Source organism: Cebus imitator, unplaced genomic scaffold (assembly GCF_001604975.1).
Source record: "Cebus imitator isolate Cc_AM_T3 unplaced genomic scaffold, Cebus_imitator-1.0 Scaffold71, whole genome shotgun sequence".
In the NCBI taxonomy this organism is placed as follows: Eukaryota; Metazoa; Chordata; class Mammalia; order Primates; family Cebidae; genus Cebus; species Cebus imitator.
In genome coordinates, this window is record NW_016107386.1 from 7,081,698 (window position 1) to 7,102,917 (window position 21,220).

Sequence of the window (21,220 nt, forward strand, 5' to 3'; positions counted from 1 at the left end):
ATTAAGTTTAACTAATATTTCAACCAACTTAATGCATTTCTAAAGGCAAATTAAAATAGAAAATCATATAGCATCCCCTTGCAGGACATTTACTATTTCAAAGAGTAGCATAAAATCATCCTAAAAATAATCTTAACAACAGTGATAATAATTTTAAAACTAAGCTACATATTTTCTCAATTTTGCAAACATATGAGCCAAGGTTAAGTAAACGAAGATAAACTCAGAAATATAAGGGACTGGTAAACAAGTCTCTCTATTCTTTAACTGAGTATAGATCTATCTCATTAGATGTAGCAAATACATTTTGAAGGCTAGATGCACGTTACATTTTGGTTGAGTATGTGTATGTATGTAAAAAATGTTTTATCTGCCTGGGAGTGAGGCTTTTAAGCCTAGTTCTTATAACCCAATACTCTCTGACAAGTAACTAATATTAGCTCCATCGATAAACGTATGCCTCAAGGAACCTAGCCATTTTCCTGTTATACTATACAATGCCCGACACAGAGAAGGCACTTAATAAATATTTGTTAAATGAGTACATCTGTTAACACACTTAAAACAGGGTAGCATATTTTCAATTCAAAGACAAGGTAGCATTCTAACAGGCAGGGAATGAGAAAACTTGAGTTTTCTCAATTTCAATTATGTCCTTTGATTACTGGCTGAGTGAGCACATCATTTAAACTTTTTTTTTTTTTGAGACGAGTCTCGCTCTGTGACCAAGGCTGGAGTGCAATGGAGCGATCTCAGCTCACCACAACCTCCCCTCCCCAGGTTCAAGCAATTGTCCTGACTCAGGCTCCAGAGTAGCTGGGATTACAGCTGTGTGCCAACATGCCTGGCTAATTTTTGTATTTTTAGTAGAGAAGGGGTTTCAACATGTTGGTCAGGCTGGTCTCAAACTCCTGACCTCGTTCTGCCCACCTTGGCCTCCCAAAGTGCTGGGATTACAGGCGTGAGCCACGGTGCCTGGCCATTATTTAAACTTCTGAAAGAAAATTAATTTCTCCATCTGTAAAATGAAAGGTTATGTGAGTTAATGTTTAAGGGCCTAAGACTCTGTATCCTTTCATAAGTCAGCCAATGCCAAACAGAGGCTAGGTTTTGGTCTGTTTAACAAACCAGGTCAACTTCTCTACTGCTCCTCTTCTCTAACTGAATTGAGGGGAGGGCAAAAGCAGAATATTTAACCTGGTCATTCATTTTTCCATCAACAATTTGAGTGCTTTCTTTTTCCACACGTACGTGGACACACACATGCACATGTGGCTATACAGAAAAAGAAAAAGCAGTTGTTGCCAGAGTCAAAAACAATAAAGGACAAACTTTAGTAAGATATATACACATGCAACAAGGAGAATACCAACGATGTATTACAGTTCTCAGTAACCAATAGCATAAAACACATCATTAGCTGAAAGGTCAGAAAACAATCATTATCAGTGTCTCGTGTACTCCATTACAGTTAGGCCGTAGTTTCAGAATGATGAATGTGGGAAGGATCACATGATTACCTGCTTGTTCCTCATCAACATCCACAGGAATAATTGCCTGGTTGTGAGCTGGAGTATTATTTCCACTCTCGGCCACCACCTCTCCATCTTCTTGCACAATGTCTTCCATCTCATTTAATGCTTAAACAAAAATATACCCAAAGTAAAAACCAAGAGATGTATGAAAAACTACAATGACAGGCAAAACCTGTGGCAGCTCTAAGGATTGAACAGCCCCACTGATTACTAGGCCTGCCATGAAAGAAGAGCATATACTGCATATACTGTGCTTGTTACTACAGACATTAAGAAGTATTTAATCACTCTACAGGAGAGAAAATCACAGATGAGAAAGGATCATTTGGTGGAGAAAGCCTATCAAATTCATACAGTTAACAAAGAAACAAGGCAAAATACGATTAAGCCAAAAAGATACCATTCAGCTTAATGTCACTGAATTATACGGGAGAGGTCTGAAATTTCATGGGGACAGTGGGAATTTCTTTGGTTTTAAACATGCACAATAGCACACCTCCCCCTGAATAACTGCCCAGCTCTAGTCTGCAATATCTGTATTTCAGTTATTGTCAAATTGAGAAATGACCTTGCCTAGAAACCTTTCGTGACAAAAGCCAATCGATTTTCTTCTTTCATTCAATTCTGCCTAACAATTATGAGTTGCAGTTAGTAATTAATGGGTACATACTCTATGGCAGGCTCTGTGCTAAATGTTTATAGAAACATTTTCTTATTTATTCTCATAGCAATCTTGTGAGGGCATGATTACTAGCCTCATTTTTGCAGTTGAGGAAATGAAGGCCTAGAGGTTTTAAGTTTGCTAGGATTTAAACTGTAGTTTCTAGAGCTTACTACACTACAGAAACTATGAGTAGGTGGGAAATTTATAGTCCTTGCCCCCAAAGAGGATGCACACATTCTGGCAGAGATATTAGACACATAGAGTAAGGTCAGAATATACCTGCTAAGAGCTATAACAGTTCAAAAGTGCAAAGGGAACATAGACAAGGAGCAACTAATTCTCTTACTGGGTCAAGGAAGGGTTCACTGAAATAAGGCGACATTTCGTATAATATCATTCCAGGAAGAATGCTACATTTTTCAGAAGAACAGTAGTCCAGTGACAACAAAAAACAGGTGTCTTTGTTGTGATGGGGTGTGAAAGAAAAAACAAGGCTGAAAAGGTAGCCTGGGCCCCAGATTGTTAAAAGCTTGGAAAGCCCTGCTAAAAAGCTTAGAATTCTTTGCTGTAGGCAGAGGGAAATCACTAGAAGGTTTTTATGCAGGGAATGGCATGAAAAGAAGTACACTCACTTATCAATGTGATAAGGTTTTGCAAAGCTGCTGAGCAACTGCTTTTAGGTTGCCAGAATAGCCTGTGCAAGCATTTAATATGATACCCAAAAGTTGTTTAAACAATTACTTTCATTGCATTCATTTGAATACTTACTGAGCATCTACTACAATTTGTTAGTACTCCTTGGAGCTGAGAAACAGTGGTGATATTCAAGATCCCTAGTTTTATGGCTTACTCTAGTTGGGGGAGGAAAAATTTTAAAAATAAAAATAAAAACATCAGATAGTAATGCCTTATGTAACAAAAAGTGTGATATGAGAATGAATAAACTGGTAGCTGCTTAAGATCAGATGGTAAGGAAAGACATCTCTGAGGTTAATATTTCAGCTAAGAACTAAAAGTCAAGAAGGAGCCAGCCATGAAAAGATGGACAGAGGGAATTCTAAGAGGCAGCAGTTAGTGCAATGGTAGCCTCAAGCTGTCATGTTCAAACATGATGTAGTGGTGGACGTAGTAAAAGATGATGGCAGGCCAGATCATACAACACTTGGTGGTCCACTTTAAGAACCTGGATCTTATTCTAAGCAATGGGAAGCTATTAAGAAGTTTTGAGTAAGGTAACAATATTGTCTGGTTTGTTGTTAAAAGACTGCCCAAGCTGCTATAAGAACTAATTTTAGCTGGGCAAGAAAACAGAAAGGCCAGTTTGAAAGCTATTAAAACATTTAGGTTAAAAAAAAAAAGGTCTGATATAGTGGTAGTACAATGGGAAAGGAGAGACATAGGCATAGTGGAGAGATATTTTGTTAAAAAAAAAAAAATCTAACGTGTGTGTGTGTGTGTGTGTGTGTGTAACGTGTAAATAACAAATACAACTAAACATACTACCACCTGGGAGTGACCTGTGGAATCTAATGTTTTCTACTAATCTTCATTTCTCTACAAATGCTGCCATTGCCTCTGGTTTTCTTAGGCTTCCTCTTGTTGAAGCTGTTTAATCCTTAAATCCTGGCAGTTATGTATTGCTTTATACAATTATGCTTTACACATTATGTATTTAGTCTTTGTTTCTCAGTCTTTAACAGCATGTAAAGATACTGTACTTGACAACAGTCCTAGGTAACTGCTGAAGCTGAATCCTTTCACGGTAATTACAGCTTCTTAAATCAAAATAGCTTATCCTATTGTGTATTGGGTTTTTATGCCAAATCTCTCATCTTCTGAAACCGTATTTATAAATCAAATTAAGATTTAAGTTCCATTTTGCCCTCTTAAATCAAATACAGATACAAATTAAATCAAGTATGTTCTTGAGTATCTGTTTGGTCCTTGCTGCACCAATATGTGGTTTCACAATGGGAGGCATTCTCACTCTGTACTGAGAAGTCTATGGCAAAGTAAGCTTCCAGTGAATCTGTGTGTCAACTCAAACCACAAATGAGTTCATTGGATTTGGGCAGTTCTGTGTTGCAGCTTCTGTAAGTTTCCCACACACTGTCCATGTTCTCTGAAGTGCAGATCTTTAGAGTGGTAGTGACCTGTATGTACTATGTACCATAGCATTCAGGACAACAAAGCAAAGGGACAATATGTGACCGTCTCCCCGTCTCTTTCCCTGACTACCTGCTGGCTCTGTACTTTTGTTTTTGCATTTTTGAGAAAGATTGCTGGGGAAAGATTTTACCTAAGTTTGACATGCTTAAGAGTACGCCATGGAAATATAAAGTTAGATATAGCTGCATTTACTTCATAAAAGTATAAACATTTGGATTTAATACCATATAGTTGGTACTAAAACCTTGAGCCTGAATAAAAAAGTGTAGAGAAAGATATGGACAAAAGTGGAAAAAGGAGGTGGTATAAGCAAAGGAAAATGAGGTAGGAGAAAAATCAGCAAAATCATTTCAGAGATGCCAAGAGAAGAAAGTATCTCAAGAGTATACAAGTCTAGGCAACAATATCAAATGCTGCTGAGATGTCAAATTAGATCAAAGTGGAGAAATGATCTCCAGATTCAGTAAGATAATCACTAGTGACTTTGCTTCATTCTATAGGGACCAAGCAAGATGAGAAAGTGAAGACAATGCCGACAGACGATTCTTTTGTGTATACTCAGAGTGCCGTTAAAGGAAATCAGGCCCTGTACATAGTACATCTTATTGTAAAAGCAGGTACATAATATCAAGGCATCCTATTTCTCATTAATTACTGTGTGTAAGAGAAGGCAAATGGGAAACAACAAAAAGATGGCTAGAAAAGATTCATTTTCCAGTTCCTAAGGGTCAACTGGGAAACTAGAAAATTTGGTAACAAAACAATCTCACATCATCTTCACTCATCACCAAAGGGAATGGATGGTGCACCATAACACATTAGTTGGCATACAGCTATAGCTGTGAAGACCTAATGATTAAAGGTACATGAAAGGTGCCAATGTCTAGCACATAATTGGTATTAATCTTTCAGTTCTTCACATACCCAGAAATGGTCTTCATGTTCATGCTCTCCATTGGTCTAGGAGACAATAAAAAATACTCCTTTGTCTAATCCTGAAAGTTAAGTCTCAGACCTCAAGAGTTACCACTTTACACTAATTCGCCAAGCATCTGTAATCCTTCCCATTCTGTAAGTATTCTTATATAGTCTGTGGACAAAAACAGTTTTGAAACAAGCAAGAAGATGGGAAAATTTCACCTACCCCCCTCATGTTCCTCATCAACTAGCTTTCCTCAATGTGGAAAGTGATAAGTTGAAACAGAGGAAAAAAGGAACCGGATAAGGCCAGAAATACAATCCAAAGTAAAAATCATTTCTACTTGGAGCTCACAAAAGATCTGGGTTACCATCAGCTGCAAACTGCTGCTCTCCTGGCTGTAGGTCTTGCCGAAAGTCATTCTCCTCATCTGAGTCATCTGGGTGATGATGATTGTTGTCGTGGATGTTGGCATTGTTATTCTGGGCATTATTATCATTGTCGTTGTTGGAGTTCTGGTTGCTAACAAGAGCTGATGAAACACCAATTCCTGTGCCTGCACTCAAACCAACTCGAGCACAACCCTAAGGTGAAACCAAAACACACAGGTTTATTAATTTGGGTTAATATATATCATTTCATTTTGAAATCCCTTCATTTCACCTTTATATTAGAACAAATATTTATATAGTACTTATTTATGAAATGCTTTCATATACACATAGAGAACCTCATTTAAGGCCAGCAACACTACAAGATAGATACAGGGTTACTGGCTTGATTTACAGATGAGAGGCACACAAGGAGAAGAGATCTGCCTAACAACACATGGCAAGTGGTACTGCTGCAATTTGAAACACAGGATTCTGACCTCAAATCCTGAGCTTTTCCCATTATACTGCACTGCTGCAACAGTGGGAATGTAACCATGAATGACTGACAAGAGAAAACATAATTGGTTGAAGGATTAAGTTTTTATTACCTTAAGAGTATAGAGTTCTATGTTAAGCAGTTTTAAAATAACATTTTGTAGAACTGGGCAACCTCAGATTTCCCAGGCTATACAATTTAACAGAAAGAGAGCAGCAAAGTAGAACATTCCCCAAATAAATTCTTATTTATACTTTGGGTTCCTAATCAAATTTAATCTACCTACCTAATTTTATATTTAATGTACCAACAAATTATCCCAGGTAATAATTTCTGTCTTAAATTTCTAGCTTCATCCTTACCTTACCTTTTGTTTATATAGTAATGGAGATGACTTCCACTTATTTTTTCCTTTCCCTTCCCCACAGAACCATTAATACTGAATTATAAGAATGAGAGGCTATGCATTATTAAAATCTTTATGCTTTCACTGAGGTTGGCAGCAACAAGTCCAACTACAACACTGTAAAGACATTATTATTGAAAAGAAAAAAAAAATCACAGGCTATTTTTATTTTTTTTCCTATCAAAATAAATAAAAACTCCCTCAAATGTAACTTACCTTGGGTGGTTCACGAAACATCTGATCCAGTGAAATAAACTCTAGGCTGGGTAATAACTCAATAAACTGGCCAAAAGAGTCCAGCTTCAAAGCATGGCACCGCACTAGGTTGATGTCAACCAATCGAGTCCATCTTGAGTGGTCTGTTGAAGAAATGATATGACCAGAGAAAATCTAAGTAACACTTTCCCCGTTACTGATGAATTTTGATACAGGTAACAAAGATTTTCAAATCCTTTTTCTTTAAGTAACTTTTCCTTTTTTTCATGACTTCTAAAACCTGATAACTCTATATTATAATGTTTACATACCTAATTCCATTGTGAGAACTAAATGGCCTTGAATCCAAGTCAGCCCTGATTTAAATGTGATCCACTCAACAACCTACATGGCTTTTCAACAATAGGGCACTGAATTAAAAAATTATGGTATATTTACTTAAAAGAACATTATGTATCTATTTCAAAAGAATGAAGGAGAGCTTAATATGCTTGCTGATATCGAAAACTCTCCAAATTATACTTAGTATAAAAAACAAGCTAAAGGACAGTGTATACACAGTAAGATCCTTTGGTATAATATAAATCATTTTTAAATGCTACACATATATATGCTGCAATATGCATAATTTGTCCAGAAAAATATACAAAAACTGTTGATGATGGTTACCTTTGAGAAGAGGAGAGTTTTCATTTTGTACCTTTCTGTACTGTTTGAAATTTATCAAGTGCATGTATTATTTTTATTTTTTTTAAGTGTTAACAGGAATTCTGAGTGATGGGATTATAGGCCATTTTTTGTTTTCTTCTTTATACTCTTCTGTATTTAAGAAAACAAACAAACCAAAAACCCAATAAATGTTATTTTTTTAAAGTCATCTACACCTGCTACATCCTAAAGTTCATATTTCCCAATAACTTCTTGGTTCAGCAGGGCCAGGGATAGAATTTAACTGCTACTGGCACATGAGACATGGCTATATTAATGAGTGATCTTAGCAGAGGTCCCAAAGCCCTAAAACGGGCCTGGACAGTAGCTTTGTGAGGAAATACAATCCCTGTGAAGTGACTCAACAGCAGAGGAGGCTGTTCTGCAGGTGTCAGTGAGAGGCTTTGTCACAAGTACAACTTTCTCAGACTCTCAATTTATTTAACGTTTTGTAAATTTCGGTATTTAAGAAGGGCCTTTAAGACAACAGATGACGTTACTCTCTCTGAGAGGAAAATAAACTCCCACCATAAGGAAAAAATATGAAGTGCAAAAGTCACCCTTCTACATACAGGAGATTGGAGAGGAGGTCTGAAATAGACTAGGATTTCTAGTCAATAGAAATTTTCATCTCGAGTTAATGTCACCTAATTAAAGTTCAACATACATACCTACTTTGTCCTTTCAGACGATGTGCCAGTGTGAAAGATACTTCTGAGAAAACAACTATAATATCCTAAGTCCTAAGTAATTTATGCTCCTAACAAAGAAGTACATACAAAGATCAGGGCTCATGAATTCATAATCTGGAGAGTATGAATTTCTAGGCAGATAACTTCAGAAGTTTAAAAAGGCATTGAATATACTTGCAACTTGGATATCAAAGGTTACCAGAACTTGTATGAACAATCCAAATCCAAATGAAATACCTACATTTTACATTAGGAATGCAATCATATCACATATAGAAAACAAGGACAGTTGTATTATTTCAATATCAATAAAACAGAGCTATATTTCTAAATCTATAGTACCTGAGAGCCAATTGTATGAGTTGTGTAGATGAGGGCAATTGTAAATTGCCAGGTATTTGATACAGGAAAAAACTTCATTGACTGCTTTCATTCCTATATCAGTGATGATACCGGGATTTTCTACCACATCAGCCAAACCATACTTCACCAGATCCGCATTAGCCATTCTGCCTAAAAAGAGAGTTTAATTTTTAAAAAAGTCAAATTCTTGTTAGGGAATATTACCAATTTTGTATCTTACCATGCAGTTTGTCTCTACCATCAATGTGTATCATCTGTTTATCATCGGGTTCAGATATAATTTTAGGGTATGCATTGTATATATATGGTAGCACTTCTAATACAAAATAAGAAATTATATTAAAAGTCAAGGGGCGGCTAGTAGAAAAATCATTGCCAATTGTTTAGAAAAGAAAACAGGCAAAAATTCTTAAAGCATAACTGAAGGACATATCATACTGGTTCATAGGATGGCAAAGTTTTAGCTTTATCATTTAAAAGGAAAACGAAATCTTAAAAATGCAAGTCCCTCAGAGTAAAATGATGTTCTTGGAATCTAGTGTGGATATAGGTAGAGAAGGGCAAACTCTGAGAATTTTTTAAGATTCACTGTTAGAAGCCATGGCACTGGTTAGTAACGTCGACCTATACCCTTAAAGTGGACTTCTAACCCAAACACATGCCACTGGGCTTTAGTGCCTACTCTCTGGTCACAAAGTAGGGGTTTGGGGATAAGTAAAGGAGGATCCTTTATCCTAGATCGTGCCACTAGGAATCACACCTCATTCCTTGCCTCCTATCATTTCTGCCATCTGTCTGCCCCCGCACACTCTAAGATTTTGTTAGTTCACAGTTACATCTTTAGTGACTAGCATAGTGCTGGGGATACAAGAGCTCAATATATGCCTCTCAGAGTCTGCAATTAACCAATACACAGGACAAAGAAAACACAAACACTGCTGCCCTGGGGAAGCTTTCCTGAATGTCACAAGGATTTACACCTTTAGCTACAACATGTTTAAAACAATCCATCTTCTCCAAACTTCCAACTTTACTTTCCATATAGTTCACAGTCTTTCTCCCATCGTTCCTATTTTTGGTATTTCCTGGCATTTCCTACAGATTTCACTTTAATCCATCCCTTACAATTAAGCTGAGCTATTTTCTTTAGCTCCTGTTAAGGACCTTTCCCTGCCCTTCGTACTTGAGATGAAACCTGACATTTTCCTTAAGATAGGGTAAACCTTGAACTGACCCTGTTTCCTGGGCACTATATGAATAAATGCCTAACATGACAAATCAATGTCTTGCATTTATTTTTTTGAAATAACCACCATGTGGTCATCTGCTCTTGGGGTTTCCTGCTTGCCACAGTCCTTCAAAATCCTGATGACACTACTTGAGATTCATTTTTGTTTTTCTTTTTAGCCCACAGGTCACCTAAAAGTAAAAGCTATCATTTATTGAATACTTCCTAAGTGTCAGAGATTGCTGTAAATGTATGTATCACTTTTTCCTTGAATCCTCAGAGCTACACAAGAGAAAAGCAGGATATCGCCTTATCTTCATTTAAAAAGTGAGAAGTAACTTGCTTAGGTCCCATGATTTGTAACAGGCCTCAATTCTCTCTCTCTCCCAAGTTCTAGGACTAAAGACTACTTTATACTGCTTCTGAAATTTTCCCTGAGTTATGTATCTCTGTCACTATGACATGGAGGTTACAGACCATAAACCCACATGAACAAAGAATTCTCTAAAGATTCATCTTTGGGTCATTGTCAGAAGACAAAGGTGACATTCCTATTTATTTTGCCACAACTTTTATAACAAGAAAGTGACTCAGGTTTTACCAGAGGCTAGTCCCCACTTCTTGGAGAGATGCTTCAAATCTAAATCACTGAGAAGAGAAAAACTGAGACAGTGTGAGTGCAGTGACCTCACCCCTCTTGACATCGTACATAAGAAGTACTAGGGACCTATTCTGAAACAGAGAATCCCAAGCCATCTTTGGAGAGATGGAAGACAGTATGCATATGGAAGAAAGGGTTAAACTGTGACAAATAAGAAGAGAATGACTATATAAACATCAACTAACAGACTATTAAATATGAAACTGAACACGAAACAAGTTGTGTTGAAAACTATGAGATAAAGGTAGTCAAGAAGGTATTTTTATGCTATTGAAAATATATATTGAGGAGAAAGAAACACTACAAGAAACATTCGGTTATAAAGATCACTCTTGCAGACAATTCTTCAGTAGACCTAAATGTGGCCATCCTGAAGATACACAATATGTCAAGTTCTAAGCTTTGGGAAAAAACAAAATTATAGAAAAAATATAAATTTCAAAGCTAATAATTTTAAGTTACTATACAAACATTGCAGAAACATAGGAAATGTTAGATGCTTCATTCAAAACCAGAAAACCTTGATATCGTATATATTAATTTTATATAAACTCACTGTACTAGTTAGCATTATAAAGCTATTTTGGAGAAAAGCTGATCTTTTCCAAAGCTATACAGATTTAAAGTTATTCTTCTGTAAACCGTCTAGAAAAGAATAGCTTGACTTCTTAATCACCTATATTAATCAGTACTGTGAACAACAAAAAAATAAACAAACGAAAAACCACACAACTATTAATGCAATATATATTAGAAATGAAAAAGGCAAACAATCATGTTTTTTGAGCTAGACTGTCCTGATAGGAAGAATTAAGCCTTCTTTGTTTTTCTATAATACAAACTAGATCCAAAGAAAAAATGTTATCTGGTATGGTAACGAGAGTTCAAGAAAGACTTGTTGCAAATCAGGTGGGAAGAAAATGAATTCTTGAATAAATAAAAACATGTTGGTGATGAAAATATTTTTATATCTTATTGATGCCATATGGAAAAATAGTTTGAATAATGAATTGACATGCATTCAAACCCAAAGAAATGAGTTCTCAATTGCAAATGCATAAGAAAATGCTGTGAACAGGCTTTCCAACAGCAATCATCATTAAATGAATACTGACCATTATGTGCTCACACTATCTGGAAAATCCAGAACCCCCAGCAGGTTTATTATGGAAATGAAGAGCATGGGCAGGGAATGGGACCTCATCTGAGAGGTCCATCAAAAGCTTCAAGAAGTGTGGCAGATCAAATTCAACAATGGAACCAAGGATGACATTCTGTGAAAAAAATGAAGCAGAATGGGAAAGAAACTTGGGCAGTAAAGTGGAGACAATATCAAATGTAGATAAGGTTCTTTTCTTGGTGTACTGTTAGTAACTGTTTTTCTATAATATGCTAAAATCAGAGGCAATATGAAAAAAAATCACTGACATTTCTAATTTAGAAGTTTATTTTTCAAGATGTGAGAACACCTAAGATTTTAAGTTGTCTTGTGTTCAAAAAAATATGGTGGAACCCAATTCAGATTTCAGTTTATCAAGTAAATTTCCTACAGTAATTCTAGGAATTAAAATGGGATAAATCTTACTCTGCAGCAAAAATTCATCTACATATCCTAGATGAAGAGTTTCAAACTGAGGGAACTCCAACTCTGCCATCTTTAGGGCAGAAAAGACACCATCTTTGGTTAGGGAAGGCTGGATCCGAACTTCATGCAACCTGTGAAAAAAGAGATAGAGCATATCAGAGTAAAACAAAAGCCATCAGAATCAAAGATTCCTCCTAATGTAAGTGTATTAGTCCATTTTCGTGCTGCTGACAAAGACATACTTGAGACTGGGAAGAAACAGATGTTTTAATGGACTTACAGTTCCACATGAAGGCTGGGGAGGCCTCACAATCATGGTGGAAAGCAAAAAGGAGCAAGTCACATCTTACATGGATGGCAGCAGGCAAATAAAGAAAGGCTGTACTGGAAAACTCCCATTTTTAAAACCAACAGATCTTGTGAGTCTTATTCACTATGATGAGAACAGCACTCTGGGTCCCTCCCACAACACATGGGAATTATGGGAGTCACAAGATGAGATGTGGGTGGGGACAGAGAGCCAAACCATATCAGTAAGACTTTGAAAGAAGTTTATGACTTTAGTGAAGTGTTACAGATGTCAACAACCTCCCTCCCATCTCCACCATTAAATAAAACAAAAACAAAAACAGATATTTTCTTTAAAGGAGCATTTATAAAGTTTAAGCAAATCTTAGGCAGTACATTGAAGCTATGCATTAAATAGCAATTAATTACATGGTAAGAATCTTATATCCTTTCAAGAACTTTCCTAAACCTGAAGAGTTAATGTAAGACTCTGCATCTGGTGCTAGTATTTGACATCTTGCTTAGGATAGATGTTAATGTTGCGTTTTAACAAAGAGTATAGTTTTATAGTAGGTAACAATATCTACTGAAACTTAGAAACACTATTTTATTTACAATCCTAGTCAATATTCTCTTAATGGAAAAAGTTTTATTTCTGAATACATTTTTAAAATGGTTAAAGAAAATACTATAAAATAAAAGTGGAGGTGGAACTTTGATATGTAAGAAATAGCAAATGTGGCATGAAGTGATACAACCACTTGGTTAAAAAATATAGAGGTGTTAGAAGGTCAGATATTGGAAAAGCTGATGTAAAACACTGATTTCTGAATTGCAAATATTACCACCAACTAACTAAAACAGTTCAGAAAATCATCCAGAGATTGAGACAATGGTTCTGAGAGGACTACAGATACCAGAGCTTCAATGCTAACTTCATTTGGACTCTCAGCCGTTTCCAGAAATTCCCTGCTTTTCTCTGATAAAAGACCATGCCACTCTGGAGCTTGCTAGTATGCAGCTCCACTGGTCATCAGTTATAACATTAAGACTACCATGATGTTAAACTTACCTGTTATTTAAACAACTTCTTTGTATTTTAAATTTGAACAAGACTTGATCGAACGTACACACATACATACACACCTATTTCCCCAATTTTTTGTTAAACAGGAAAAAATACAATACTTCTAAAGTGAAAGACACAATACAAAGAGGAAACATACCTACGGGCAGCAGTAATGATGAGGTAACCAAGATCGACTTCAAGAGCATTTTTGCAAGCTCCTAGAACAATAGTGTGCAAATTTCTAAAACCACCTAAAGAGGAGGAACAAAAACAACATGTGTTTCTTTTGACCATTGCGCTTTTAGTGAAGTATTTATCATTATGGATTATGAAGTATTATCTTAGACGATAATTATTTGTTTAAAGTAAATCTAAGCTTTGTTTTTAGATTGAAATTAATATCATAAGATGCATTATAAGTCATCTAAAAAGAGATGAAAGCAGAACCTCATTTTGAAAAGACATTCTGATGGCGTCTGGAAGCTACTCTAAACAATTTAGACTGTTAAGTAAGGATCTGTAGAAAGTCAGACTGATGAGAGAATTGTAAAAAAAGAAATCCTGCCATTTCTGGCCAAATTTTGAATCTCCAAATATCATATGGAACCAGACCTGCACCACTTTAACTGATTTTTTAAATGTTTCTGAAACTTATATTTAGTTAAAAAAAAGAACATAAATTACTAATGTATAGCTCAAAGAAGTGATTGATTCGTCTGTTTTAAATTTTATAAATAAAATCACAAAGTATGTACACTTTTGTGTCTGGCTTCATTTACTTAACATTCTGTTTATGAGATTCATCCATATCGCTGTATAGCTGTAATCTGTTCATTCTTATTCCTGTACAGTATTCTGCTATATGAATATGCCACAATCTAATTATACATTCTATTGCTGACAGGCATCTTTCCATTTTGGGATGATTAGGAACAGTGCTTCTATGAACAATGGTAAAAGTGTCTTTTGGTGAACATCTGTAAACATTTCTGTTGGGTTTAAAGCCAGGAATGCAACTGTTGCTATGTGTATCACTAACTTTAGCAGATACTACCAAACAGTATTTCAAAGTGGTTGCATGAATTTATACTCTTGACGATCAGCGTATGAAAAGCCCTGCTGCTCCACATCCTAGCCAACATTACTGTTTTTATCTTTTTCATATTAGTCATGAGTAGGCATAGTCATTTTAGTGCTTGAATATCACACTGTAGTTTCAATTTACATTTCCTTAATGATTAGTGGACTTTATCATTTTTTCATGTTCATTAGCCTCTTGTATGGAAGCTTTTCTATTCAAATCTTTTCCCATTTTTTCTACTGAGTTGCCTGCCTTTTTCTTATTAATCCCAGGAGTCCTTCACATCTTCCCAATATCCGGTATCTGTACTACAAACAACTTCTCCCATTCTGCAGCCTGGCTTTTCACTCTCTTAATCATGCCTTTTGATGGACTATATATATATATATACACACACATATACACATATATATATACACACATATACACACATATATATATATACACACATATACACACATATATATATATACACACATATACACACACACATATATATATATATATATATACACACACATATATATATAAATTTTAATTTGGTACAGTTTATCAATCTTTTCTTTATGGTTAATGTCTTTTGGTGTCCTGTTTAAGATGCCTTTGTGTACTCAAGATCAACAAGACATTCTTCTAAGTTTTTTTAAATTTCATTTTTAAAATTGTTAACATTTGAATCTATGATCCAACTAGAATTAATTTTTGTGTGAGGTATGCTGACTTCATAAGTAAAATACCAAGGCAGTGTCACCCTTAAAAACCAGTTCGAGAAGAAAAGTCTCTGTTTCTCTTTTAGGACCTTTATACAAACTCAGCTTTAACATCTCTCTCCAGGTCTTCTCTCTAATGTATGAACCGCACCCCCCCACTTCCCCCCTCAACAGCCTTTTTTTTGTTTTTGACTTTTATCTTGTTAACTATTGCCATCAATCAAAATACTGTTGGTCTTAAAGAGGTTGTTTCATCCCACTGGCTAAACGTAATAAAGTACACTTATACTACACTTGACTGACAAAGATGTCTAGAAATGTAGTGTTTACTCGTCATTTTATTCCAAAAGTATTAACTATAATGTCTATTTGTTAACAATGGTACTTGATGGCTTTCCATTTTATTTTAGAGAGCAAAAGTTAGATTTTTGGTTTCCAACTATTAATCAGCCATCTTGCTAAACCACTAATTTTCTGCCTGCAATGAGATGATTAACATAGAGCACATTCTGTTACTTATTATTTATCTATAGTTAAGTACACACAGAATAAAACATTTTTTTCCTTTAAATACCATCATCTGATGGGTAAATCAATATCCAGGTGATATAATAAAAGTATTTTTTATACTATTAAGTATTAAATGATAGATTTTAACATTACTAATGCCTAAATTTTTTGGGAAGCCTAGGCTGTACTAGTCATAAAACATCACCAAAGAACACTATCCCTGTTAACATTTCTAAGAAAGATTCCAAATATAAGAGCAAGTATTATTAGCTATGTAAAAGTGAAAACAAGCCAGAAAACATGCCTTATCACTCTACTATCTATTTTAAGAAAGTTTAATGTGCACAAAAAGAAAATAAATACTAGTTATGCTCTCCTGATGAGCATTTTCTTTTTAAAAGACTTGCAAGAGAAGTTAAATAAAAGCTTAATGATGTTTAATAAGTTGATTTTAAAAATATTTAGTAACTAAAGAAAATGAATACCTGATCTCCAACTGTCTTCAACAACATGTTGGATAAGACCTCCAAGGAAAGGAACTCGAACCATTTCTAAGTGTTCCAAGTTTCGGGCAGAGGCTAAGCCTGTTACTAAAGGGACATATTTCAAGGAATTTGTGGGTCCTGAAAAAAAAAAAAAAACAATCTTTGATAGAACAATGTAAAATGCCTTAAATGAATTTTCAAATCAGTGAAAGACATGTATAACTTATAAACTCTATGTCTTAAAATGACAGCCAAACTGGCTCCCTGCAATCTAGTTCTTATTACAAATGAAAGTGTTAGCGTACTAACTATATACTTACTCCGCATAAAAAACTTTCAGTAACACTGAAGAGAGATGTAGTATACCGTAAATTCTCTAAAGGCTCAATAGTTTTGAACTCAAACTAACTAAAGGGAAAAAGTAAAGATAAAAATGTGATCGTTCACTCAAGTAAACAGCTCAATCATTTAATCATCTCTCACTATGACCAGTGTTGCATTAGACACTATAGAAGATCACAAAAGATAAAGTCCTGTCCATCAAAAGACCTGCAGTTGACATGGAGCTAGAACATAAATAATTAGAGAGGAATAAAAAGGCAGACTGCATCAAGTATAAAAATACAATCTGCCATACTCCATGGGAAAGAAGGAAGAAAGAGGAGAAATGTAATTTGGAAAAGGCAGAACCTGAAGAATGCATACAAAAAAAGAGAAAGAGAGTGCGTATCTCAGGATAAGGAAACAACAATATAGCATAAGAGAAGACACTGAGGTGGAAAGCTGTATGGCTATCCAGGAAACAATGAATAATCATATGTGATGATGGAAGAAGGTGTGTCTTGGAAAGGTATGAGAATAAGGCTATCAAGAGGAGTCCTGGTTATTATGACCTTGAAGCAGAGTAGTTCCCACTTAATGCTCTACTGCAGGGGTGTCCACTCTTTTGACTTTGCTGCCCTCGCTGGCCACACTGGAAGAGGAAGAATTATCTTGGGCCACATATAAAATAAACTAACATTAAAGACAGCAGATGAGCTAGGGGAAAAAAAAAAGTCTGTGGATAAATCTCATAATGTTTTAAGAAAGTTTAAGAATTTGTATTGGGTATCATGTGGGCCATGGCCAGCAGACCGTGGGTTGGACAAGCTTGCTCTAGGGCAACAGGGACACTAAGGTTTCTGTTTAGAAGAATAAAATCGTAAAACCTATGTTTAAGGTAGATTAAATTAAGCCAACTATTTACATGCAGAATGATTCGGACACCAGAAACAAACAAATAAGTCTGAAATCTAATAAAACAATCCTATGAAAAGTAAAAAGTGCCTATAAGAAACACAGAGATATTCTGAGTTGTTTTTGTTTTGTTTTGTTTTTGCTGAGGTCAAACACAAATCATGTTTCTAATGTCTTTAAAACAAAAAATACATTTATCTTCACAAGATGAATAAGATATAAGACATAAATAGTAACAGCATAATATAATTGTATTTATAAATGTAGCTACTAGAGTTTGCTTCAGGATATTTTTAGAATAGTTTATGTTTACTTCCACCATAAGTGTGTATGATTACCTGCACAGTTCCTCATGACGAAAGTTCTTAAGCTGATACAAAGAAAGTCTTTAAATGGCTGTGGTTTAGTGAGTCTTACCCACTTCATATAAAGGTGCCTTAGCATTGGGATACAAGGAATTTCAGGAACATTCACCCCTAAAATAAAAATATAAAAAAAAGAAAAAACAAGAAAAATCACAAAAATATACATCTTGCATATAAGTTCAAGAGTCTATTTTTCATACTAACAGTTTAACCTTCAAGGATTTTTATCAGAAAAAATTACACAAAGACTTATTTAAAACAGGCTTATAAAGAACAGTTTATGTAAACCATAAACTGACTTAATTTTTTTAGAAAAGGCCAATGGGAAGATAAGAGTTTAAAAGGTATTTCTATATTTTAGAAATGTAAGTCTTTTGCATAATCTTACAATTCTTCTACATTTTCCCAGAAGAGGTAAAGTAAAAATGTATTACTGAAAGCAAAACTATAAAGATGGACATGGAACACACAAATTTACTATTTGACTACCAATGTCCACTGCCCCCAGTAGGAAAACTAAATTTCTCAGCTCAAAGTCAGGTAGATGGATTTAAATATGCAGACAGACAGGTGTCTGGAAGACAGCCAGACATGGAGCTTTAAAACCTGTTTTCCACAAATACATGACTCTTAAGGATTTGTAAATATGTCGTAGAAGCCAGCCAGCATGGCTCTGAGAAAAGCAGAAACCTGACAGTCTTTTATTTTAGAATTTCAAATTGGTAAAGGTTTATGCATGGGATCCATGAGTGGCTTAATACTAGGGCCATGATCAGAAGAAGGGAGGTGTAGTATGAGGTGAAAAAATACAGGAAATAGAGGAAAGAAGATGAAAGCCAAGGAAAGGACACAAACTTATAAAAGAAATCCAAGGATCCAGGATGATGGCATTTATCCAACAGTAGCCGGCAAAACTGTTTAATGCAATTTTTAAATTTGATACAATAGAAGCTCTGCTAGCACATATAACTAGAGAATGCAAAATTGGAGTACTTGAATGGTCAATTCTTTAAAGGCTAAATTCTGCCAAATGTTCTTATTGTAACCTACAAGAATTACCCCTTAACCTGTTCCTCTGAAAACAGCAGTTAAATTTAGCTTGAACTATGCACACACATTGTATAGCAACAAATGGGCAGTAAAATTAAGGGTAAGACAAAAAGCGGAAATGAGGTACAGATTGAGACGTAAGATGCAGAAGTCACAAAGGTAAGTTTAGCATCTATTTTAATACTATGAAGATGGTAGTACTGATTGCACTGATTGTACTGATTAGGAAACCCAAGGTAGCAAGGGGGAGACAGGTGGAGAGAAGACAGCATACTATAGACCCAATCCACTTTTTGTCCCAAACTCACTCTATAAACAAAGGATGTAATTGCCCATTCTCCTAGTAATGTTCATTTTTATTAATTTAGTACACACCTTTGCATCACCATCATACAGTGTTAAACTGTTAAAATGATTCTCATAAATTAATGCACTTTAATAAAACTTACCCTTACTTGTATTTACAATGAACTGTGACAGGCATTGTAGGAAACATAAAGATATGAAAATAAGTCTTTGACATTAAGGAGTTTATTTTATAAACTTCAGATACTACAGATTTCTTTTACATCTAAAAGTCCAATGTCAAACTAGGTATCACTCCCTGATCTTATAAATAAAAGGTTGCTAGAAATCTTCTTCCATAATTGTGTATCTACGTCTTATTTAAGACCTACTCTTTATCATTCCTGATGCCCTCCCTTTACCACCTGAGTTTCAGAGATTTCCAGTTCTTTGGACCATACCCAATACCTAGAATAACGCTTAAAACATGTATATTCTCTATGTATATCTATGCGTATATGTGTGTGTGTGTGTGTGTGTGTGTGTGTGTGTATATGTGTATATATACATACATATATATACACACACACAGAATAAAGGAATAAACAAATATTAAAGGCCAGACTGTATTAACAGGGATTCCCCCCAAACTTCTTTCAGTAGTCTAAGCCAAAAGTGACACATTTCAGAAATACTTGTACTTTTTACTTAACTTGAAGTTATTGGTATATAATTTCAAAGAATATTCATATGGAGAATGAACACTTGTGAAGCAGTATTTACCTCGCCCCAATGGGTCTTTAATGGGAAATCTAAATTTTTATACAAGTCTTGCAAACATTTATTTTGCAGTTAACAAAGCCATCACTAAAATTCTCATGGCTCCTTTTCGATAAATATTCATGTTACATGGCATTTCAAGGAGTTACAAGTTACCCAAGAAACATGTACTCACCAACTAAATGTAAAGTTTGAATTTTGGCTCCTATAGGAATTTTCAGTTTATTTTCAGGAGGAATTGGAAAGGCTCCATTACGATTACGAAATTTCCCTAAAATATGAACATGTGGCATATATGTCCAAATGGATTCTACCAACTCCAAATGAGAAGTTTCCACACCCTAGAAAATAATGACAAAGCAAGCATAAGACAGTTTTTTAATTTAGCATCCAAAGCTTTTATTTTTGTACCACAAGACGCTAACTATACAATGGAACTTAAAAGTTTGTGACAGATGAGATTCGCGTGTGAGTGAACATTTCTATCATTCTTTGGTCTACTATTTCATCAACAGTTGATGCCAAAAATGTCCAACCATGTGTACTCACCACTAAGTTTGGGCATGCCTGCAAAGCTTCTAGGACTCCTGGAATACTAAAAGCCTCATGGCCCCTTACTCTCCGCCTCTCAAGGTACCGGGGATGAAGGCCATATAGCTGCTCAACATCTGGCATCTTCTTTAATAGTGTCAGAAAACTGGAATCTGTAAAGCCTGAGAAGTTCAGAAGTATTTAGAGACAGGTTCATCTTTCTGCTCATTAACACTTAATAGGCACTTGTGATTTTTACCAGAAGTTAAGACTTCCTTTTCAAATTTCCATATGGCAGAATAAATACAACAGAAATGTACTTTTTTTTAGTAACAGAGGGAATTTGTCAGAAACTGCACTTACTCTGAGTTAATAGTTTATGGAAGAGGCTTTTATTATTGACTTTTTGGTTCTTTTGCTTTTAAGGCATAGAAGTCTTCAACAAAGAACACACTTTAACCCAGACAACTTGGACCTATTTGGTGAATGGAGTGGGACCACCCACCTGACCACCACCACCCTCCTCCTCCTCCCCCAGGGGTACTCTCTGGTCTGTAAAACTTTCAGGGCTCTGCAGAACACAAAACTAAAAATGTAAATAAGATATGATCCTCATCTTCAGGAAACTCACAGTTCTGACTTAATTCCTGAGATTACTCTATCCATTTTCTAATAATTATGCTAGTGATACTCTGTCATATGTTTAACTATCACTCCCCTGACATTTTAGACAATTCATTGTTTTGTAAAAGACAGATGAAAGTTAGCCAAGAGGACCAGAGTGATCCAATCTCAGGGGATGCTGAGTTGATAG

The 21,220-nt window shown here is 35.3% G+C and overlaps 1 protein-coding gene across 6 annotated transcripts in view; it reads right to left on the reverse strand.

Annotated features, from left to right (window-relative positions):
* FBXO38 (F-box protein 38) overlaps positions 1-21,220 on the reverse strand; it is a 53,835-nt gene that overhangs the window by 15,080 nt on the left and 17,535 nt on the right. For all 6 annotated transcript variants that reach the window (XM_017531359.2, XM_017531355.2, XM_017531358.2 and 3 more), the window contains exons 4-13: positions 20,425-20,588; positions 20,051-20,216; positions 17,734-17,871; positions 16,160-16,297; positions 13,531-13,624; positions 12,017-12,147; positions 8,522-8,692; positions 6,780-6,922; positions 5,658-5,871; positions 1,521-1,640 (exon numbers count right to left, since the gene is read on the reverse strand). In XM_017531359.2, coding sequence (XP_017386848.1) covers positions 1,521-1,640; positions 5,658-5,871; positions 6,780-6,922; positions 8,522-8,692; positions 12,017-12,147; positions 13,531-13,624; positions 16,160-16,297; positions 17,734-17,871; positions 20,051-20,216; positions 20,425-20,588 — 1,479 coding nt within the window. The remainder of the gene's footprint in view (positions 1-1,520; positions 1,641-5,657; positions 5,872-6,779; positions 6,923-8,521; positions 8,693-12,016; positions 12,148-13,530; positions 13,625-16,159; positions 16,298-17,733; positions 17,872-20,050; positions 20,217-20,424; positions 20,589-21,220) is intronic.